At 39.4% G+C, this 22,863-nt stretch overlaps 2 protein-coding genes across 2 annotated transcripts in view; both read right to left on the bottom strand.

Annotated features, from left to right (window-relative positions):
• Positions 1–22,863, bottom strand: part of LOC149237419 (MLO-like protein 9) — a 291,291-nt gene that overhangs the window by 139,979 nt on the left and 128,449 nt on the right. The gene's annotated exons all lie outside the window — the stretch shown is intronic.
• On the bottom strand, positions 17,848–18,437 carry LOC149237421 (uncharacterized). Its single transcript, XM_089372650.1, has one exon. It carries the CDS (start codon positions 18,292–18,294, stop codon positions 17,908–17,910), a length of 387 nt encoding a protein of 128 aa, XP_089228776.1. The 5' UTR covers positions 18,295–18,437; the 3' UTR covers positions 17,848–17,907.

Here is a 22,863-nt window from a genome sequence, read left to right as displayed (position 1 = left end):
TTAATAGTTATCATGAAAAGAAGAATCTCATTAACCCTGTGCTCTAGATTCTTCAACATGGTATCAGAGCTAAGGTGCAAAAGTCAAAGGAAGGGTAGCAAAAGAGATATACAAGGATCAGTCCTCAAGAAGGGCATCAAAGTAAGGTTAAGGGTTTTGTCAAGAATAAAGGATCAAGTCTACAACAAGTAGTCTACATCAGCAAAGAACTTTTTCTCCACAGTCATCATCAAAAAGGTCACCAAGAACCTTATCAATATGACTACAAAGAAAGATAACTCCAAGTCAAAGATTATCATCTTGGAGAAGGTCGAAAATCCGAGAAGCAATTCTAATCTACACTACAACGAAAGGAAAACATAGTACCTTTCACAGTCTCGGTGCTAGCCTCAAAATTTGGGTGTCATTATAGCCCATGTCACCACAGCAATCTTAATGACGTAAGTAGTTTTGATGATTGGTATTGAACAATGCTCGAAGGCCACAAAGATCTTTGCTCATGCTAGGTTCTACTCCAGCAAGGAGCATTGCAACAAGGTTACAAAGATATACAGTGACAACATACATTATAGCAATATCACTTTAGAAGGAGAACACAATGCCACATCTCGGGTGGGCATCATGACAGTGCTCTCAAAATTCTTGATTTCGATTCCATACCCTCACAGTCAAGGAATCAAATAATCTCGACATATCATAAAAGGTGGTAGTGTTGGTGCTGAACAATGCAAGGAAGTCTCAAGGAAGGTTCTAGAACTCTATTGTACCAGGCAACTCAAGCAAGAATATCATTGAAGGAGATCATTCAAGAAAGCATCAAGGTGAAGATTTCATCTTCACATGAAAAGTAAGTATCTTTTTATTCTATATTCAAGTTTGGTTAAATAACTTCATGATTGCAAGGACATCTATGAATTGGATGGCTTATCAAGATTCCTTGCATGAAGAAGGAGAATAAACATAGTCCTCTAAGTAGCTGAAGTCATCAAAAGGTATCCTCTGAATTTATAGAAAGGGATATTTATGAAAGATTCCCTCACATAGCAAAATTGGAGACATCAAAGTGATGTAGATGATAAACTCATTCTATTAAGGTGCAATGAAGAAGTTCACATGAAACCCGATCTACATGAAAGTAAAGGGTATCAAAGGATGTAGGATATCTTCCATCTAAAAGACATAGAAAGGAAGATAACCATAATGCACTAACAATCAAGGTAACAAATGTCCATGAACAAGAAGGTTACCTTATTCAACAATTTTTGGTCTCTATGCCAGATAGAGGAAGACAAGTTGATAGCAAAAATATTGAAGGTTAAAAAGAACTCAATCATGTGCAGAAAGGAAAGGGAAGTTTGGTCCTCAAACAAGGAAGAATAGGTATAGCTAAAATTATGGAAGCTCATATCACTAGACATATGGAGGAAGCTGAAGAAAAGGGCCATGGAAAGAGGGAGTAACAAATCTCTCATGAGTAAGATGGTATCCCTCACAAAAGGGTCCTATCATAAGCTTCTATTATAAGATATGACAACGATAATAAGATGCATCGTGGCATCATGAAAGCATTAGAAACAAGAGCTCGTGGCATCACCATGTGAATCATGAAGGACAAAATTCATGATAGACAAACATGAAGGATATAGCTCTTGGGAACCTCAGTGGGCATTGAAGGAAAGGAATAAGTCATCTAGGACAAGGCTCATCATACATCAAGTCAAAAAGGAAACATCTGCTAGTTGGGGACATACAAGGTCCTCAAAATTCTTTGATGGAATCCTCATCGTAGGGTTCAAAAGTCTAGAGAGGAAGCAAGTGTTTCAATAGGAACTCCAACTTATGGAATCCTTGAGATAATGATGTGATGACATGAAGCAGATCAAAGGATTGAAAATCTATTCAATCAAGGAAGTTGTTGTAAGAAGCCTCGATGACCTCAAGGTAAAACAAGGTATGTATGCTTGTGTTTAATATTATAATGTCATATGGTTGCAAGTAATATGGATCATTGCTTCTATGTTGAGAAGCACGAACAAGAGAAAAACGATTTCTTCCTCTGAAAAGATGCAGGAAGGCATAAGTCACACTAGATGAAATCAAGATAATGTCCTCATATGAAGTATGAGGTGATTGACTACAATAAAGAAACTCTGATTGAAAGTTATGGAATGTGTGAGGAAGCAAGAGGTCGTGAGATATGCAACCATGATGAAGGCAATCAACATCCAAAAGACCAAGAAAATTTGACTAGGAAATCTCCCAGAAAGATATGAAGACTCTGATAAAAGTCTGAAAATAATGAAGACCCTTGATAATGGATATTTTTGGGAGATGTGACAACATGTATGCAGGATGTTGATACCGACAATAAGATGTCATGATGAAGAGCCATCTCGTAAGGTATGATTTAATTTAATATAAAGTTTTAATTTCTTGAATAATATATGGATGAGTTCATGCAGGTCTACTAGAACAAGACTTGTAAGTACAACTGCAAGCAACATTCATGCGATGAATGGAAACTCATGAAAGAAACATGGAGAGAAAAGAAGTAGCCATATGAAGAATGTTCCAAATATGTACCAAGAAGGCCACTTTCCATGAAGAAAGGAATAACATGACGGAATAAGAAGGAAAGAGATCAATGGTTGTTGCCCTACAAGGAAGAAGCTCAACTAAATTTCATGACATCAAGGAGAGAAGTTGATCAAGCAGCTGAAGGACCCACGAAGAAAAAGTTGATGATATATAGAAGAGTCCCTAGCTAAGAGGGAGCTCTGACAGGTCCTTGACCAAGAGGGAGTTTGAATTAAGATCACCCTTGATTACAAAGGAGTGACAATTGTGTTTTTTCCATGTCATGTGTCATGCACTAGACCGAGACTAACATCTATAAGTCTAGATGAAGGCCATGAATGGAAATGTAGACACATGATAGACACAACATTCTTGTCTTCACTTGGGAAGAAAGAATGGGAGGATTGGGTAATCATCTGGCATCCGATACTCTTTGAGGATGTGTAGGACATCCAAGATAAGAGTAGGCAAGAGGATCAATATTCTTTGAGGGTTGAGAACCCAAGATAAGAATATTCTTAGAAGGTCATACTCAATGAACAATCAGGTGGGTATGTACCTTGAGAGACAATGATGAAGGTGTCTATAAATCATTGGTCTCACCAGCATTGTAGCTCATGGTCTCATGGAGAGATGGAGTTGTTAGTCAACGCCTTGCACTATGACAATGTTGATTGATATGATGCTATACAAATGGGATTACCAATCCGATTCTTCTTATGAGAAATTCTTCAAATTGAGAGTAACCAAGTACCATTGTAAATACCTCCCTAGTTAAGAGGGAGTGTTGAAGAAAAGTGTAACTAGGTTCGGTATTTGTCAATTTTGATCTTTGTACTTGTCAAGAAAAAAGAAATATTATTTTTATATAATTATATGAATGATTTCTTGCTCATTCCATAGGTCTAGGAAAGTTAAAGAGTCAATATTATGTTAAAGAGATCTTTATGAGCATTTATGTCATATACATGGGTCAACCTAGTGTCAAGAAGCCCTCCAAGACAAGCACCATTCTTCAACAAAGAAAACTACAAACAAAACAATGAAGAGAACGTCATGTCAGCTTGCAACAATGAATTAAACAACTAAAAGATGACACGTCAACTCATATAAATGACACAACGGTTCACTTGGTCATGTCGGCTCAAATATAGGTTCAAACCACTATAAATAGGTGTGTAAAGTTCAAAATTACAGTTAGACATTTTCAGACATCTCTGCAACTTCAGAGGTGCAAAATCTTGTATTACTCTGTGGCATCAGAGAAGGCAATAAGGTGCAGTCACGATGATAACTATAGTGAATACCCTCGCATTCATCTCAAAAATCTCGATCAAGTTAAAGGTTACAAGAATCTCGGAAGAAGTCTTTATTATAGAATCTCGGTTGAAGAAAGGGTCTATAGTTATCGGATGCAAATTACAAGAGTACACACTCTCGACATAAATATCATAGTAGTGTCTGCACAACATGACAAAGCCAAGGATAATATCTGTACATAGGCACATACTGGATGAAGCTCTCTATTTTTTCATAGTCATGGTAACAAGGATGGTCACAGTCTCAATATAAAGGAAGGATCTTAATGTACATCAAGGTGAAATCATAAGCATGAAGGATTAACATGAGGACTTGGATGCAGTGGTCACATGTATATATCTATATACATGTCTCATCATAGAAACCCGATCTACATAATGATGATCTCGGTAAGCAACAATGAACTAAATAAAGATAGAGATATGGTGCATCAATCTTGCTCTCATGAATATGTCAGTGATGTTGTTGTTGGAAATACTGAGAGGGGGGGTAAATCAGTGTTTCTTTTCCAATTGTTATTTTTTCCAGTCAAAACATTTATATTCAGAACACAAGATGAACAACAAGAATAAATGATTTTATTAATATAATCTTTGCAATAAAATAGATATAATATATATATGGTTCCAATCTATTGCCAAGCACCAACTTGGACTTTTGTGAGGATCCAACCTTCAGAGCACCAACTCTATTTTGTCAAGGCACCAATCTTGGACTTAGGAGCACCAACTCCCAGGACACCAATCCTTTCAGTTCTGAGGCACCAACCTCAAGGGCTCTAACCCTCTGCTGTCAAGGCACCAACCTTGGATATAGGAGCACCAACTCCAAGGACATCAATCCTTCCAACTTTTGAGGCACCAACCCCAATGGCTCCAACCCTCTGCCAGTTTACAGCTTCACTATAGTCTCCATGCTACAACATCAATAACCACCAGTCTTCATATGAAGGAGTCTTTACAACTCTTCATACTGTCCACACAGAGTCTGCAAAAAGTTATCTAATGATGATATCAAATAGCCATCATGATCTCCAATAATGTCTCCACACAACTTTAGTGTGTCTACAATTAACTGCACTAAGCTCTGCACAAGAATCAACTCTTAGTTTCAGGCCTTTGTTCTCACTATCACTGTAAATGTTTCAAGCGTGATTGCTTCTCACTGTTCTAGCTATCTCTTACATCCCAGAAAACAAATTCACATACGCTTCAATGCTGGTGCTGGTTATTGTTCCCTTCAACCTATGTTAGATGAAACTTTATTTATCCCTTCACAGAATTGTTCTTCAGTTGCATTATGTACCTGATTAACCCAGCACTGGTTTGAGCTTTTCAAAGGTGAATCCAATCAACAGAGTTGCTCGTCCTTCGGCTTCCTCCTATCTTGCTGGACCTTCGGCTTCCTCCTGTCTTATTGGACCTTCGACTTCCTCCTGTCCTGCTAGACCTACCGCTTCTTCCTTTCTTCCAGTTCGCCAACAACCACTCATAAAGACAATTCTTTGTTTTCTTATACTGATATGCCTGACCTTTGGCTTCCCCCTTGCTCGCTTGAGCTTCAGCTTCCTCAACGCCCGCTCGACCTTTTGGCTTCCCTCCTCTGGTCGCTTTAGCTTCCTCTGCGCCCGCTTGTCCATCTACGCACGCTTGATTCTTCGGCTTCCCGGTCCATGGTTTCCTCTATCTATTCGAGTGCTCCAATACTCACAGGACACGTAAATTCAGTAGAGAGGTCGAATTACAATAGTGTTGCATATTAAAAAATATCAGAGAGGCTCTTTATTTTCTTTAATAATATTCATACAATAGACTTCATTATTTATGGAGGATTTCGTAGGAGAGGCTGTACCAACAGGGAGGTCCCACATGCCACGTCACTATCTCAATCGCAATCGCAACTTTCTGGAGGTCTTTTATAAGTCGTGCCTATACCATCGCCGATGGCAGATTGCCCCTACTGGATGTGATATTATATTAAACTGCTTTTAATAAGTTCGTCGAGTCCACAGCCTTATCGCAATCAGCAGTTTGACATCCCTTAGAGACTAGCGATACATCGCGGATGCGATATTACATTTAGTCAGGTTAAATGGTGCATTCGAGTCCACATTATTATCGCAATCGGCGATTTCAATGTGGCAAGGCTTTACAAGAGGCTTTTGATATCGCAGATGTGATATTTCAATAGGTGGTTTACAATGGAGCCGTAGGTCTACATGTATTATCACAATCGGAGGTTTCGGGGGTGACATCCCTTCATAACTATGATTAGCAATTAAATCGCAACTGTCAATCTAGCGCTCGATCCAACGGTTGTCGCTTAGCCTGATCACCAACCAGTCCGCTCGATCTCCATCATTGATCTCCTTCCATCAGATCAATCGTTGATGCCTTTTCTTGATCAATCAACTTGCTCGACACTTTGTGACCATTGATCTGGATCCGCTTGATCTAACAATCCAAAACGATTTCGGGTGAGACAGGTGAGACACAAGCACGGAGAATCCCCGCCCGACAAAGCGGTTTTTCTCTCTCCTTAACTGCTACGTGTCAAACGGTTAATGGAATCAGGTGACTACCCTTCAGTACAACTTACGGCTTTTTGTCCACCCGAAATACCACTTATCATTTTGAGAAACCACCTCTTCCCTAATTATCTTCCACGCTCTTCCACCATGTGATGACCGTTGATCTATGAGATCCAACGGATCCTGTGCACTCTCCGTTTGTTTCATCCTTCACTTAATCTCACTTGCTTTTGATGGAATCTATGTTAAAACCACGGTTTCTGCCACACTCCGTTTAACACACGACATTCACATATCGATTCATTCACTTAATATTGGATCGCCATCAATCCATTCAGTGGGAATACAAAGAAATACCCAGTTAACTGTTGAACGCGGATACACAGAGTAACGAGAGTCCACACCAGGCACGAGTCTTGCCCTCTCGGCTCAATTATAGCAATAAATTGACCTCTGTCTCAAACCCCCTCTAACACTCAACCTCTTGCTTCTCGCTCAAAATCTAATCATCTCAGCTCCCTTGATTTTCTGCTCTTCTCTGGTCTGATATGGCTCCTCTGTTAACTCCTCTGATACTCTGCAGTTCTTCTTTGGCATATATTACATGCGATACTCTCGATATGGCTCCTCCTCAATATCCCGCTCTTACACTAACTTGGCTTTCCTCTGGTTTCTCCTCATGGCTTCTTGCTCCTGTTTCTTCATGGATCTGCTCTACTTCTCCTTGGCTTCATATCATCATTTAGTATCCTAGAATATTGCCATATTGACATACTCTTATTGCTTCATGGATCTACTCTACTTGGCTTCACATCATTGTTTACTGTCTAGAATATTGCCATATTGACATCAATGATAACCTAGATTAACAATCTCCCCCTTTGTTATTGATGGCAATATTCTTCTTCTCTCCCCCTTTGACATCAATGGCAAACGAGTGCACAAGGACTCCCCCTATCGAACTGCTACTCTTCCTCATGAATAGTAGATCTTCATGGGTTTGTTATTCCCACTGTCATACTGATCTTCTTTTTACTCAAGATAGAAGGATTGTTGCAGCTAGCACATTATCCCCTCTTCATGTCTCAGAACTACTTTATCATGGCTTCAACAATGCTTCAGTTTTATTAGATGCTGCCAACTGCTCTTGCTTCATACTTCATTCCCAGATGTATCTGTTTGTTTGAAGGTTGCCTTTATTTGTGTCCATAATTTACCTGTTCTCACATTCAATCCCTGAGTTGAGGCATAAACTTATGTAATAACAGCAACATGGTTATTTCCCCTATTTCTCTAGTATTAGATGACATTCTCTGTTGTTCCGATTTCTACTTAGTGATCAAGTGGAAAACATCTTCAACACCAGTCTAAAGAATAGTTGAGAGGTCAAGTTCTTCAATGGAGTGCTCCTAAGAAATGATCTTTATCAATGAATGATTGTTAATATAGCTCAACAAGGATTTCATAAGGACCCTTTCACTAATAGCTTCTACGATAATGATCAAGAATCACAGGCTCCCCCTAACTGTATGCATCATCTCTTTTGGCAGAATCTTCCTATCAAATGCTCAGATTGTTGAAGATTAGGTCAACAACATGTGTTGTTGGCTGGAGAGGTCAAGGGGTTTTCGGATTGTATTTGCTTCCTTCTCCATACTTGTGTAACTTTCTTCTTTTGCATGGTTCTAGCTTGTGTAAGAGCCCAAGTTAAGTTACAATCACGTGCCATATGACCAATGTTATGACACTTGAAGCATTCTACATTGTTCATGAATAAGAATTCATGATTTCTTCCTGCAAAATTGTTCCTTGGAGATTGTTGGGGACCATAATATCTATCTTTATGATATGGTTGGGGACCATAACATCTATCTTTATGATATGCTTTACAATCTTTTGCCATGTGACCAAAGTTTGTACAAGAATAACAATAACCAAGAAATAAACTTTGGTACCTAGGAGATGGAGATTTCCTTGATGTACTTCTGAAGTCTTTCTGTATTGAGATCCTTTGATGATAACCATTGCTTCTAGCATCCTTGACATTATCTACATTTCTTCTTGCAGCAGGATTTCTTCCATTGTTGCCTTGATTTTTCTCCTTGCCTTTGTTGGAACTGGCAACATCACCATTTCTTTCTGGCTTCTTCACATCCCTTTTGTTTGAAGCATTATCATTCTTGTTTGAGGATTCACCTGCATACCCGAGACCTGATTTATCAAATGGACATCTTTGATGGCTGAGCATGTCATCCAAGGCTTGAGAGCTCTTCAAGGTTTTGTCCATCCCTTCAACCTTTTTCCTGAGGAAGACAATCTCTTCTTCCAATCTTTCACAATCATTATTCTTCTTAGCAAGTTGTTTCTCAGTTTCTTCCTTGATATGAGCAACTTCATTTGCTTCTATTTTAAGGGAGATGATATCTGACTTCATTTTGAAGATTTCTTCATTTTCCTTTTCTAGACTGCTCTCCATTTCTTCCTTGATCCTTGTAGCTTTACATGTTTCGCCCTTGAGAAGTTTGATGTTAGATTTTAATTTGAAAATTTCTTCATCCTTTGCTTTTAGTTGACATATCATGGTGTTTCTCTCCTTTTCTGCTTCATCAACCTATTCTTCTATGATTGCCAATGCTTCCATTGTCTTCTCAGCTCCTTGTGCTAACTTTCTTGCTTCTTGTAGTTGAGATTTGAGAGAGGAGACCTCTACCTTGTACTGACCAATCTTTTCTTCAAGTTTGTTCAAGCTCTTGTGCCTTTATTCAAGTTGACTTGACAAGGTATCTTCCCATTTCTTTGCTTTATCCAATTGATTTGTCATGGATATGACTTCTTCATGCTGCTTTCTTTTGCTTTGATAAAATTCGTTCTTAAGCTTGGCAAGCTCTTCATCCCTTTCTTGTACTTGAAGCTTGACAAGGTCAACTTTCTTCCTTGTTTGGTCTTGGTCACCATCTAGTGCTTTCTTCTTAAGTTCCTCGCTTTCCTTTTTCAAATTTATAATCTCTTCCATGGCAACCATAAGTTGAGTGAGGAGATCTTCTGCAAAATCTTTTTCATTCTTTTCATTTCTAGATCTTCTTTAGCCTTGATATCATCATTCTCATTTTCAGCTTCTGTGATGGGTTCTGGATTTCCTTCTTGATTTCCATCATCTTCTTGACTGATGGTCATGGTCAGTGCTCCTTTTGAGTGAAGGTCATGGAGTTTGTCCCATATACCCATTGCTGACAAACATTTTCCTAAATTGTTCTTTATAGAATCAAGTAGCCCATTCAAGATTGCCTTTATTGCTTTTGCATTGTACTCCTTGGATTCTCCATCCATCATGCTATCAACAATCACTGCTTTCCAGATTTCAATTCCTTGAGTCTTTAAGAAATTCCTCATTCTTGCTTCCCATATATTAAAGTTCCCATTGAACCATGGAGCCTCCTCAAATTGATTGCCTTCTATTTTAGTGATAGAGGGAGACACATCCTTAGGAGGATTGGAGACTTTCTTCCTTGACTTCGCCATTTGTGTTCTAAAGATCAACCTTCAAGCTGTTAGGCTTTGAATGAAGGTACCGGCTCTCATACCAATTGTTGGAAATACTGAGGGGGGGGTGAATCGGTGTTTCTTTTCCAATTGTTATTTTTTCCAGTCAAAACATTTATATTCAGAACACAAGATGAACAACAAGAATAAATTCTTTTATTAATATAATCTTTGCAATAAAATAGATACAATATATATATATATATGGTTCCAATCTGTTGCCAAGCACCAACTTGGACTTTTGTGAGGCTCCAACCTTTAGAGCACCAACTTTGTTTTGTCAAGGCACCAACCTTGGACTTAGGAGCACCAACTCCTAGGACACCAATCCTTTCAGTTCTGAGGCACCAACCTCAAGGGCTCTAACCCTCTGTTGTCAAGGCACCAACCTTGGATATAGGAGCACCAACTCCAAGGACACCAATCCTTCCAACTTCTGAGGCACCAACCCCAAGGGCTCCAACCCTCTGCCAGTTTACAGCTTCACTGTAGTCTCCATGCTACAGCATCAATGACAACCAGTCTTCATATGAAGGAGTCTTTACAACTCTTCATACTGTCCACACAGAGTCTGCAAAAAGTTATCTCATGATGATATCAAATATCCATCATGATCTCCAATAATGTCTCCACACAACTTTAGCGTGTCTACAATTAACTGCACTAAGCTCTGCACAAGAATCAACTCTCAGTTTCAGGCCTTTGTTCTCATTGTCACTGTAAATGTTTCAGGCGTGACTGCTTCTCACTGTTCTAGCTATCTCTTACTTCCCAGAAAACAAATTCACATACGCTTCAATGCTGGTGCTGGTTACTGTTCCCTTCAATCTATGTTAGATGAAACTTTATTTATCCCTTCACAAAATTGTTCTTCAGGTTGTGTAATGTACCTGATTAACCCAACACTGCTCTAAGCTTCAACAGAGTTGCTCGTCCTTCAGCTTCCTCCTGTCCTACTGGACCTTTGGCTTCCACCTGTCCTGTTGGACCTTCGGCTTCCTCCTGTCCTACTGGACCTACTGCTTCTTCCTTTCTTCCAGTTCGCCAACAACCACTCATAAAGGCATTTCTCTGTTTTCTTATACTGATACACCTGACCTTTGGCTTCCCCCTTGCTCACTTGAGCTTTGGCTTCCTCAACGCTCGCTCGACCTTTTGGCTTCCCTCCTCTGGTCGCTTTAGCTTCCTCTGCGCTCGCTCATCCATCTACACTGGCTTGATTCTTCGGCTTCCCAATCCATGGCTTCCTCTGTCTATTCGAGTGTTCCAATACTCACAGGACACGTAAATTTAGAAGAGAGGTCGAATTAAAATAGTGTTGCATATTAAAAAATATCAGAGAGGCTCTTTTTTTTCTTTAATAATATTCATACAATAGACTTCATTATTTACGGAGGATTTCATAGGAGAGGTTGTACCAACAGGGAGGTCCCACATGCCATGTCACTATCTCAATCGCAATCGCAACTTTCTGGACGTCTTTTATAAGTCGTGCCTATACCATCACTGATGGCCGATTGCCCCTACCGGATGCGATATTATATTAAGAAGTGTAATTTCCAGTCATATAACACGTCCATGTACACGCGCTAGTTCCAATAGTGGAACGTTACAGCCACAACCGCCTGCTCCTCCAAAGAGATATACTAGCTCTGCGTAGTGGAGAAGCCAAGGCGCGTTACAATATTGTCCAAGCTTTCTCTAAGATAGTCCTATCAAAGCTTGGCTAACCAAAAGCCTATACAATGAGTTATGAGGTACTATTTATAGCAAAGGGTGGGGTGACCGCTGACATTCCCCTTTGAGACCGTTCATCTATCCTCATGACTCTTCAACTACTCTATGATTGTTACATTCAACTATCGACACTTGAACTTCCACTTGAAAATATGTTACATTACAATGCACATGTGCCCATGTGAGACAAAATGGCTTGAGCAAGCCATGCAAGACATCACTGACACTCGGACCGTTGTGGCGAGACCAACTCTTTGACATGCTTGTGATGGTCAAAGGTGGTGAGTTGATGCCAAACTTGGTTGTTCGTGATGGTGTCCGTGCGCTCAATGGTGACATCTTGCTGAAGCAAACTCTTGCCTTCGTTGCATCCGGGTGCACTGATATGGCTCCTCTGTCCAACTCGTCCGATAACATGCACATGGTTGTCTTGGTGCGACTAGATCAGCAACATGTTGATGCATAGTGTCTACGCTGCTCTCCAAGCATGTGTTGTGCACATCAACTTGTCCAAGTACATGTTCAGCTCCAGACGAACTTGCTTCTTGTATTCGCCTTAGTGAGTGTGTCAAATGGGTGGGATCGCATGCATTCACACAATGACATGCATGATGCTTCATTCCCCTGCATGCAATCAACAACACTTCTCACCTTGTCTACACCGTTCTAGCTACTGGGATAGATCTATAACTTGTACAGGCGCAGTTTCATCCGTGAGTGCATGGTGCGCCCCTTGCTCTACTTGTTCCTGCTGCAACTCATTCTTTCGTCTATGTAGTTCCTATTCTTCCTTGAGTTGCTGCCTCAGCACATGCAACTCCTTCTCTATTCCGTTCTCCGTCTTCGCACGATCTTCATGTCGCATCGTCACCTCATAGCCTCAGTCTCCAAAGTTGCTTTCATCACAAGTGGATCTGCTTGAGCATGCAACTTTGTTCTACCTCTGTGTTGTCAACATCCTTCCTCTTTCGTTCGTTGCATCTGGTATGTTGCCTTTAGCTTCTGTTGATAGTGTTGCTTGTTGTGATGTTGTTGCCGTCATATCTTGATGTCCTTGTCTACGAACAACTTGATGTCTTCGTGGTAGGCAAGTTCATAAACACTTGATCGACTGCATCCCCAAGTGTGCTCTGCTCTGAACGGTGTGTTTCCATGTCTCCAGGTATCGCAGGTGTTCATCTGCCTCTCAGCAATATGTCAATCGAAAACCAAAACGAACTTGAGAACTGACTTGCAACATACTTGTGTGACTGATCATAAAGGTTGCGCAATTTCCTCCGGGAGGTCAGGAGACTGACTGCCAAAACTGCACAAGGCACAATCCGAGCTATCAGGAGGCTGATTGACAGCTGGAACTACGCAATGCAGAGTCCAGCCTCACCTGCTGAGGACTGAAACTACGCAATGCGCAATTTCAATCAGTAGTGACATGCAACCAACAAACTACATTGTGCAGTTTCTGGGGCCAACAGGACACTACCTCCAATAATTGTGCAATGCATGCCTAGAGGTCAGTGCCTGGCTAGCCTTGCACGATTTCTGGAGGGAAGGCAGAACCTTCGCTTCCGAAAATGTGCAGTGTTAGCCGGACAAGGCACGGTCCAGGCCAAGGCAGCCCAGTCTGGCCGACGGGCGATTGAAAACATGAGAAGTGTGAATGCATGATGAGATGAGTACAAACAAGAGTGAATGGTGATTCATGCAAACAACAAGCACATGATTCAAAAAAAGGGAAAGCATGCATGTGTGTGAAGTGAGTCACCGCAACGGCGACCATCCATGCAAAACAGTGTCATGCATGCAACAACAGTGAGATGCGAACGAAAACTGAAACGGTGCTTCTACAAGCTAACATGCATCAAAATGATAGCAAGTGCTCACTGAAATCAAGCAGACAACAATCACACAAAGCAAAACACAAAAAGCGACAAAAATGCAACACAAGACATGAAAGGAAGGCTTACCCCAAAACCACTGAGTTGAATGTGTCGATGACTCCTAGATGCAATGTGGGATGTCAAAGCTACAAGGTCGATGTGAAGAATGAGCTCTGCAGCGTCCGGTTCATGAGTTTTGATAAAATTGAAGATGTGACACGCATGCCACAAATCTACGAAGAGCGACACTTGGTGGGGAGGTTTCTGAAATGATCCTTGCATGCAACCTCTAGCTGCTAAAAGCATATCCCTGGATCAAGGGATACCTTTGCATGCTACCTTAGGAGAAGCAGCGCATGCATTCAAATCAGTTTTGCTAGGTCCTGGAGGGAACCGATCAACTCAAATGCACATGCAACAGTCTACTCAGTTGGGAGGAAAAAATGTGCATTTCTGGGAGGGAGTTGGGGTCGCTACCCAAAGGGATTATGCAATTTCTGGGCAGAGCAGTTGACTTCTGCCCAAAATTGCGCAATTTTTGAGTTGAGCAGTCCTGCTGGGAGGAATTGTGCAATTTTTCCAATGAACACTGACAGGTAGATTTGCGCAATTTTGGAGCCCAGCAGGCTGCTAGACAAAATTGCACAATTTCTGGGGGGAAGATCGATTCCCCTCCAGAATTGCGCAATTTCTTGAGGTAGCTACTCAACCTGCAACTGAGCCAAGTCCGGTGAAACAACTTGTGAGGGGGATGCAACAAGTTTTGATGGATAGGTTGTCATTCTATAAGAAAATCACTGAAGCCTGTGTACTTGACAAGGCAAGACATGCTGCTATGAAATGTTGGTAAGGAGGCTCCAAAACGAAGCTAAGGCAAAATTTTGGAGGGTGGTTGTAGCCGCTACAACAGATACGCACATAGATCCATAGGTTGGTGGTAGAGCTTAAAAGCCTGATGGTGCCTAGAGTGGATAAAGCTTGAATCCTCCTTATTCCCACCCAATTAGAGTACCTTGGTCAAATATCTAATCTGTAGCACTGCGTGTGCTAGAATTTTTCATAGTTCATTTCATTTTGAGATCTTCCATGTACTCTTGTATGTATGTAATTATGAATACCTCCCTAGTTAAGAGGGAGTGCTGAAGAATGTAACTAGCATTGGTCTTCATAATTGCACTTGTCAAAAGAAATTTTATTATTAAAGAAAATGACTTATTAAAGCATGGGTTTCATACTTGGGTCAATGTTTTCTAGGTCAAAGCCTCCATTGAAGGCTTCTAGGTTTTGTCTTGAGTCATTGTAATTTTTATTAGAGCCTTCTTTGGTTTTTGTATCATGTAAAAAGAATTGTTTTTAAGTCAAAAAGGTTATTTGTCACCTCCACACCAAGTTGGCCATGTCCCCATGAAGTTAGCCTAAATTAGGGAAATTTGACCCAGCAGAAAGCCTATATATATATATATATATATATATATATATATATATATACAGGTAGTTCGACATATTTGGAGCACTCACTCAACAAGTTCGATCTTCAAGGAAAAGAAGCAGAAGAAGAGAGCAAAGTAGCTAGAGAAGGACAAAAGAAGTTGGGAAGACCTAATTTGAGTTTTTGGGCTATCTATCTCTCACACGTGCAAAGTTTCTGGGCAATTGTTGGGGCCAAAAAATTTTGTCTACTGCAGGTCTGAAATTCTATTGTTGGGGGCCGAAATTCTGGATTAAAGTTGTCACTTGGAGACTTTGACAGGGATCATCTATCGAAGGGAAGGGTTGACTTGGTGTTTGGAGGAGGTATTTTTCTAGGTCTAAGAGGTCTTGGATTGTCTCATATTGATTTGAATCTACTAGTGGAAGAGTTGGACTTGGTTTTCCCCTTGAAGGGGTTTTCCCCTAGACGAGCACCTACATCTTGTGTCTCTTGTTCTTGTGGTCTTCACATATATAAAATTTGGTAATTGCTTGATGAAAAATAAACTAATAAAGAAGTAAAAGAAGCCAACATAATTCACAAGTAATTATCAAGAAAAAGGAATCAAACCCTAATCCCTATAAGCATTGATTTCTCAACAAAGACTAGATTTTAGATGTGGAAGTTTTGGGAATAAATACACTTGATAATAATCTCATAAAAGCCACATACTTGCCGAAAAGAACTCTTAACTTAAATCTGGGATTTGTTGATAAGTGTAACTAGGTTCGCTCTTCATAATGACATGTAAATATGATTTTATGAAATAAGATGTAAATAAAGAAAAATGAAATTATTTTATTGACTTTCTTCATGGGTTTCATCAGCAATGGTTTTTGTTTTTGAGTCGGGACTCCAATTGAGAGTCTTTAGGATTTATTTGTCATCTAGTCATAAAATGTAAGAGTCATTGTCGTGTAAATGAAGTCATGTTACACTTTGTAAAAGGTCAATATTATCTATGTCAAGTATCCTCCAAGAGCTTGTCACCAAACCTCTTCAAGTTGGCCTACAAACGATGAGGAAGCGGCCAGATCAAGTCGGCCTAAAGGGCAGCGAAGGAGGTGTATATATAGCCTAACTCATCCTCCATTTGAAGACAAGAAACTCGACTTACTTGAGACAAGAAGAAGTGCGAAAGAAGGAAGAGAAGCAGCAGTACGAAGAAGGAAGAGAAGGAGAAGTGCGAAGAAAGAGAGAGGATTCTTCTGGGAAATACAAAATTAGGGTTTCTTCAAGGCCAGCGAAAATACTTTCTTCTAGGGCAGTGCAAAGTTAGGGCAGCAAAAGAAGGAACCTTTTGGGAGGTCGAAGTAGAGACCTAGAGACTGAGTCTTTCTAGAGGAATCCAGAAAAGACCTAGAGACCGAGATTCTCTAGGGAAAGTTGAAGAGAAGCAGTAAGAAGGATAGAGACCAAGTTCTCTAGAAGGAGCCAAGGGAAGCAGTGTGAGAAAGGCAGAGCAAAGGAAGAGGCAGAGTATCTAGGTTGGTGACAAGGTTCTTGGAAGGATACAAGAGTCAAGGGTTTGTGTCATGGTCTTGGTACTTATCAATTGAAGATCTAAGAAGAAGAATTTTGATCGGGTTTTCCTCTCAAGTGGTGAGAGGTTTTGGCCAGAAGCCTATATTTTGTGTCACTTGTCTCTTTTATTATTACATATTGGTAAATGTCTTGATGAAAGAACACATTAATAAGCTAACGAAGGATTGAATATAAGATTAAGAAGAAAAAGAGCATCACAAGCAATTATCAAGAAGAGTGTAATATCCCTCCCCTTAATAATAAATAATAAATAATAATATAATAATAAATAATAAATAATAAAATAATAATTAATAATAATAAATAAATCACTTAATAATAAAGAGAATAAATCATAAATGTTAAATAATAAATGATATTAAAAATATATACAAGAAAATAAATAAAAATAAAAATAGTAATAACCATATTATAACTCTAAATAAGAATAAATAGAAATAAAACAAGAAAACTATCAAAAAGAAGGAAATAAAACAAGAAAGCTAAAAATCAAAAGAAAAGTAAAGAAATAAAACAAGAAAGCTAAAAATCAAAAGAAAGTTGCATGTAGACACATGGAGTGTGTGCATGTGGTTCCCCTTCCAATGTTGTTCTATTTAATAGATGGTGAGGAAGATGAGAGGCATTCTTGCATTCCATCTTTCCGAGATTCTGTCTTTCATTCTCTTGGGAGAATGGTATACTAAGACCTAGGAGTCACTGGCAATAGTATGTTGATTGAGGGCTCGGGGGTGGCCAGTTGTAGCAAGACGTTGCACAATTGAGCCTACGGTTGGGTGGAGAGTCGTCTCCAAAACCTTGTTACGGTAAGCCTACTTCTACCACAGGTAAGTGCCACTCTGATTTAAATTTAATGCTAATTAGGACAGTTAATTAGATATTTATTTCTGGACTGTTACATATGGTATCAGAACAAGTTCAAACCCTTCGGGACCTTATGACTTTAAAATTTAGTTAGTAAAATTTTAGTTAGTAAAACACAGGCAGAGAACTGTGCACTTCCTCGTGAGTTTGCGGCAGGTAACCGTATTTACCTGTTTGAGGGTGGCTTATATCCTGTTTACCTGTATCACTAGGATTTGAAGTAACGACTTGCTGGCTATTTTCATTAATTTTTTTTTTGGGTTCACGCGCTGATACGAGTATAACCTGCCATCGATTTTGTGTCCTATATCAGTGTTTTTTTTCCATATCTTATCTTCATGAAATTGCTGCTCTTCACAATAAAGTATCTAGAATGTCCTTGTGGAAGCGGTATTGCAGCAGAGACTCTGTTAGGTTGACTCAATAATCCGTTTTTTCCATGGGGTTTAATGATTGGCCTTGACTTTGATTTTTCCCTGAAAACACCTGTGTCTACCCTTCATGTAATCAGTCAGGACTTCAGAGCTCACCAGAAACTTCACCATCACCTTGGCATAGGAAGCCATGGCTAATTGGTCTGTATCGAATCCATCGAAGACAGAGTCGTAAAGGGCGTTGAGCTCTTGCGGGGTGGTGCTGACTTCCATGCCCATTTCGGACTCCAGCAGGCGGAAGCTCTCCAAGGCCTTCCGGAGCTCAGAGCGTGACAGGATCCCATCCTGGTTCGCGTCCAACTCCACGAACTTCTCATCCATTGTTTTGTTGAAAGCCTCATTGTCTTCAACAAATTTTCGAACTGTACTGCCGTCCAACACTACTGTGCTCATCCTCATTTGGTGAAACAGAGAAATTTATGCTCCTGAATTATTTCCTTCTTGGATACAGAACGACCTTTGAAAGGAAAGCTTGATTTTAGCAGATATCAGTAGGGTCAAAATAATGAAGTTCAAATACTTCACTAATTTAAAAATCAGGGATCTAAGTTAAATGTTTACTTACAATTTTTTTAGATATCATTTTTGGGATTCAACTGCGTTAAGTAAGTCATTCAAACGTATGACCATTTCCATGAGAGGTAGTCGTAACTGACTAATTTCTCATGATTTTTGAATAGTTCACTTAGCACTCATTGCATCGGGTGATGCTCACAGGGGTGAAGAAGTGGGATTGAAACTAGTGAAATGTGGAGAACGAATCACATAGCATCAATCATCACTTCCGGGGCTTGCACCCGGTAACCAGGACTTCCCAGGAGGTCACCCATCCCAGAACTCCTCTGGCTCAAGCGCGCTTAACTGTGGAGTTTTTCCCCACAATCAAGCCCACTTAGCTTGCTACCCCATTTGCAAAACCTTAGCAAGTATTGTGCCTCATGAACCATTCAAGTAGAGATCCCTTGACTCTTTTTGAATTTAAGTATGGGGGATTTACGCAGTGCATTATATTAGATATCATTTTTGGGATTCAACTGCGTTAAGTAAGTCATTCAAACGTATGACCATTTCCATGAGAGGTAGTCGTAACTGACTAATTTCTCATGATTTTTGAATAGTTCACTTAGCACTCATTGCATCGGGTGATGCTCACAGGGGTGAAGAAGTGGGATTGAAACTAGTGAAATGTGGAGAACGAATCACATAGCATCAATCATCACTTCCGGGGCTTGCACCCGGTAACCAGGACTTCCCAGGAGGTCACCCATCTCAGAACTCCTCTGGCTCAAGCGCGCTTAACTGTGGAGTTTTTCCCCACAATCAAGCCCACTTAGCTTGCTACCCCATTTGCAAAACCTTAGCAAGTATTGTGCCTCATGAACCATTCAAGTAGAGATCCCTTGACTCTTTTTGAATTTAAGTATGGGGGATTTTTTTTATAGTCCTATCCATCAGAAGGTAGGTAGATCTGGGGATGAATCAACCATATGGCCCCAAGCAGATGTTCGAATGGCGTGCATGGTAAGCGGTCTTAATTTCGATCTGTTTTTGTTGAACTGTTCATTGGACCGTAGCTAGATCTGGGGATGAATGGATGGTGGACCGAGTTTAATTATCAGACGTTTTTGGCTGTTTCTGTGTTATTTGGCTGCAACACAATTTAAATATCCAGGCTTAAAACTAGTATCGAAATCAAAGCCTTCTAACCAAGTAGCCCATTTTAATATTCCTGTATTTCCTTCTACTAGCTCCTTGTTGTTTTTCAGCACTCCTGGCATAATTTTTAGATCAGTGCAGATCACAAATTTAACAGGCTTTAGATATGATCTAAAATGGTGAATAGACTCTTTGACTGCAAATGTTTCTTTATGGCTAGATGCTTAATTAAGTTTACTGGATTTAAACGATCTTGAAGCATAAGTACAGACTTTTTCAAATCTATGTTTTAAATCCCTTAAAATTAGAACTCTAGCTCATGTACTCGAGGCATCATTTGTTTCAATGATAAATTTTCCTTCGCTGATAGGCAGCTTCAACGAAGGCAGTTGTTGGACTCGTTTCTTAATGTTTTACACAGCTTTGGTCACCTGTCTTCCAATCCGGGGTTTTTCATTCAATCTCTTTTGCAAAACATAGATATCATTTGCTTGTCCCTTACAAAATGGATGAATATAATTAAGGCTCTTAAAAAATTGTTTTTTTTAAAACAAGACATTTTTTCAAAACAAGAATGAGTACTGATTAGATTAAATCAATCCACGCTCTGTCGCGGCAAGGACCTGGATGAATTACATTGCAGAGTGATTCCCAGGCATCACAGTGGCCATGAGAGAGCTTTTGAAACCAGTCCAAGCATAATAAAAAATTATACTATATTACAGTAGCCTTCATTTTCTAGTAATAAATAGACGACAAAACTGATGCAGAAGAAAGATATGCCACGCCAAGTGTTTTTAAAAAAAAAAATTGTTTTTGTTGGGATTTTTTTTACTCGACTAGTTTGGAAAATCACCTTTTCAGAAGTGGGCAGCAAAATTTGAATGCAAACATGATCAAAATTGTGTGAAATTCTATTTTCAAATTTTGTTGTATAGGTTTTAGTCATTTCCACACAAATCCAATAGAAATGGTGTAAATTGCATTAAGCTTATCCACAATCCATCCATATTTATGTTTCTACCATTTTACAATGTGTTTGCTGGATTTCATAACATGGGTTGTAGACATATCACATTAACTAAGGCCTTAACACTTGCCGGAACCAAAGCAACTATGGCTGTGGTATTTGGTGTCTGCAAGTCGGGTAGAAATAACTTTGATTTGATGTTCATGTCTGCAAGCAAGTGAATCAACTTCATATGCAAGAGAGTTAAACCAAAATTTTCTGCCCTCAAGTGAGGAGAATTTTCTTATCCTTTAGATCTCATTTGGCTTTGTGACCTCAGCAAGATTGAATGCCTGAGCACTAGTCGATTAGTGTTATCCATTCCCTGATAGCTCAACTCAGTGTCAGTGAAATCTCGTAAATGTATTTTCTGGAAAGATGAAAAATCGTATCTGTTACTGGTTAACTGACAATCTACAATGCTAATTGGAATGATTTTCTCTTTGATTTCTCCTGCCAGGCACAATGAAGATACAAAAATAGTGACTGTCAAGGGGATTCAACCTGTAATATTTCAAACTTGTGAATTAGATGTTAAACTCTTTCATGGATTGGGCTAGAATAATGACTCCGTCTGGTTTAAGCCTCTGAGCGTCCATGTGCCTAGCGTGTAGTCAAGTTGGTAGATGTCATGGGTTTTTTTTTTCCCAACTTTTCTTATCTAGGAGTCTAGCAACATTTGAAAAGATTCAGATTATTGCTGTATTATTTATAGAATTAGTGTTGCCTACATGTGATACATATGAATTTATGAAATTATTGTTGCAATTTGATTTCATGCCAAATTAGGTGTGTTTTCTTTTAATTCAGTTGTGTCTCAAATTTCCAGTGCCGCATCTGAGGATGGTCATGATCATGTCTGCTTAGATTGAGCTCTATAACCGTGTCAGTTTCCAGCTTGGTAAAATTATGTATTCCATAGTAGGGCACCAAGCTTGCCGTTATGATATTAAAGTGAAAATCCGCCATTTGTAGGGCACCAAGCTTGCCGTTTGGCAATTAGTTTGAGAATAGGCGGAGAATTTCAAGGATTTAGGTTTTTTTTCGAGCTGATTTGACAATTTAAATCATCAATTTGCAATTTAGTTTTTTTGATTTCAAGAATTAACTCCAGATTTGAAGGAAACACCAAACTTTATCACGAGTTTTAGGCACTTTTTCCCTAGGAATTTAGGCTTCATGCCTTTCAGGCATACCCCCCTCAATATTCCATGAGCCAATCCAGCAGTGACATCTTAATGATTCTATCCACTTAAAAGGAATATTACTTCCGAAGATGACTAATTAGAGTTAATCTATGGCCAGTCTTGCGGACATTTCAATTGATAATGTTGTTCTGCTTCTAGCTTAGGGTTACAAGACAGTGTTTGTGTGAACTGAACCGAGTAGGTGATTCGGCTACCATATTACTCTCATTACTAGAATGAGCAATCCTGTTGCAATGTCTATTAAACAATACGAATTAATGTATGTTTCATTTTCCCGGGTTTAACCCCAATTCGTTCTTACGGGTTTTAGTTATAGCATATATTAAAGTTTTCTCATGCATCTGAACATAAGAGCGGATTCTTGAAATGTTGAGGGTTCAATCCACATATGTTCGACTGTTTGAATGTAAAAAGTTTCCTTAGTTATCAACCACTGTCGTGAATTTACATAAAACATCATTGATATTCATGGAATTTAGTGGGAAAGTTGACTTGTGCGTCTGTAACATTTCTCAATTGATTTCTGAGAATTTCTTGGCTGTACCAAATGGTGTTTTCATTCCACATTTGTTTGTTTGTATCTAGAATCGAGTTTCGAAGAGGACCAGACCCGACTTCTATTACCCTGTCTCAACCTCTTGGATCCTCTCTCGTACAAATAATCCATAACATTGATCTAATTTTTATTTAATTTCTGCAATAGATTATTTAAGCATGCTGCTGGTAAATAGTTCTATTCTTTTAAATTGCTTGCCACTTTTTATTTTAGTTAACAGATTCCTAAATCAAGAAATTATTCGTTACCCTATCTTGCCAGCCTTGTTCTGAATCTGATGTCATAGATTTTACAATCTTTTTGTTTATCCCTGTAGGGTAATCTTTACCACCATTCCTCGGTTGTAATTTTTAAAACAAGCTTAATAGGAATAATTTGATAACCGGAAAGAGCAGTCACCCAAAACTTTACAGGTCCTTTCACGCGTAATGTGTACCACTCGTTCCCTGATATATAGGGATACATTTATTAACCAAATAAGGTGTGCTATTATAATTTTTGGTACTATGTGAAACGGTTAATAATTGCATATGATGCAT

This window comes from Pinus tabuliformis, chromosome 8, assembly GCF_031772625.1.
Source record: "Pinus tabuliformis cultivar Carrire ecotype Pingquan chromosome 8, CPIR1, whole genome shotgun sequence".
In the NCBI taxonomy this organism is placed as follows: domain Eukaryota; kingdom Viridiplantae; phylum Streptophyta; class Pinopsida; order Pinales; family Pinaceae; genus Pinus; species Pinus tabuliformis.
Note: the sequence above shows the minus strand (reverse complement) of the source record. Positions and strands in the feature narration are given on the sequence as shown.

Excerpts from the sequence above, each read along its gene's own strand:
- LOC149237421 (XM_089372650.1), bottom strand. The coding sequence starts at position 18,294 with ATGAGGATGAGCACAGTAGTGTTGGACGGCAGTACAGTTCGAAAATTT.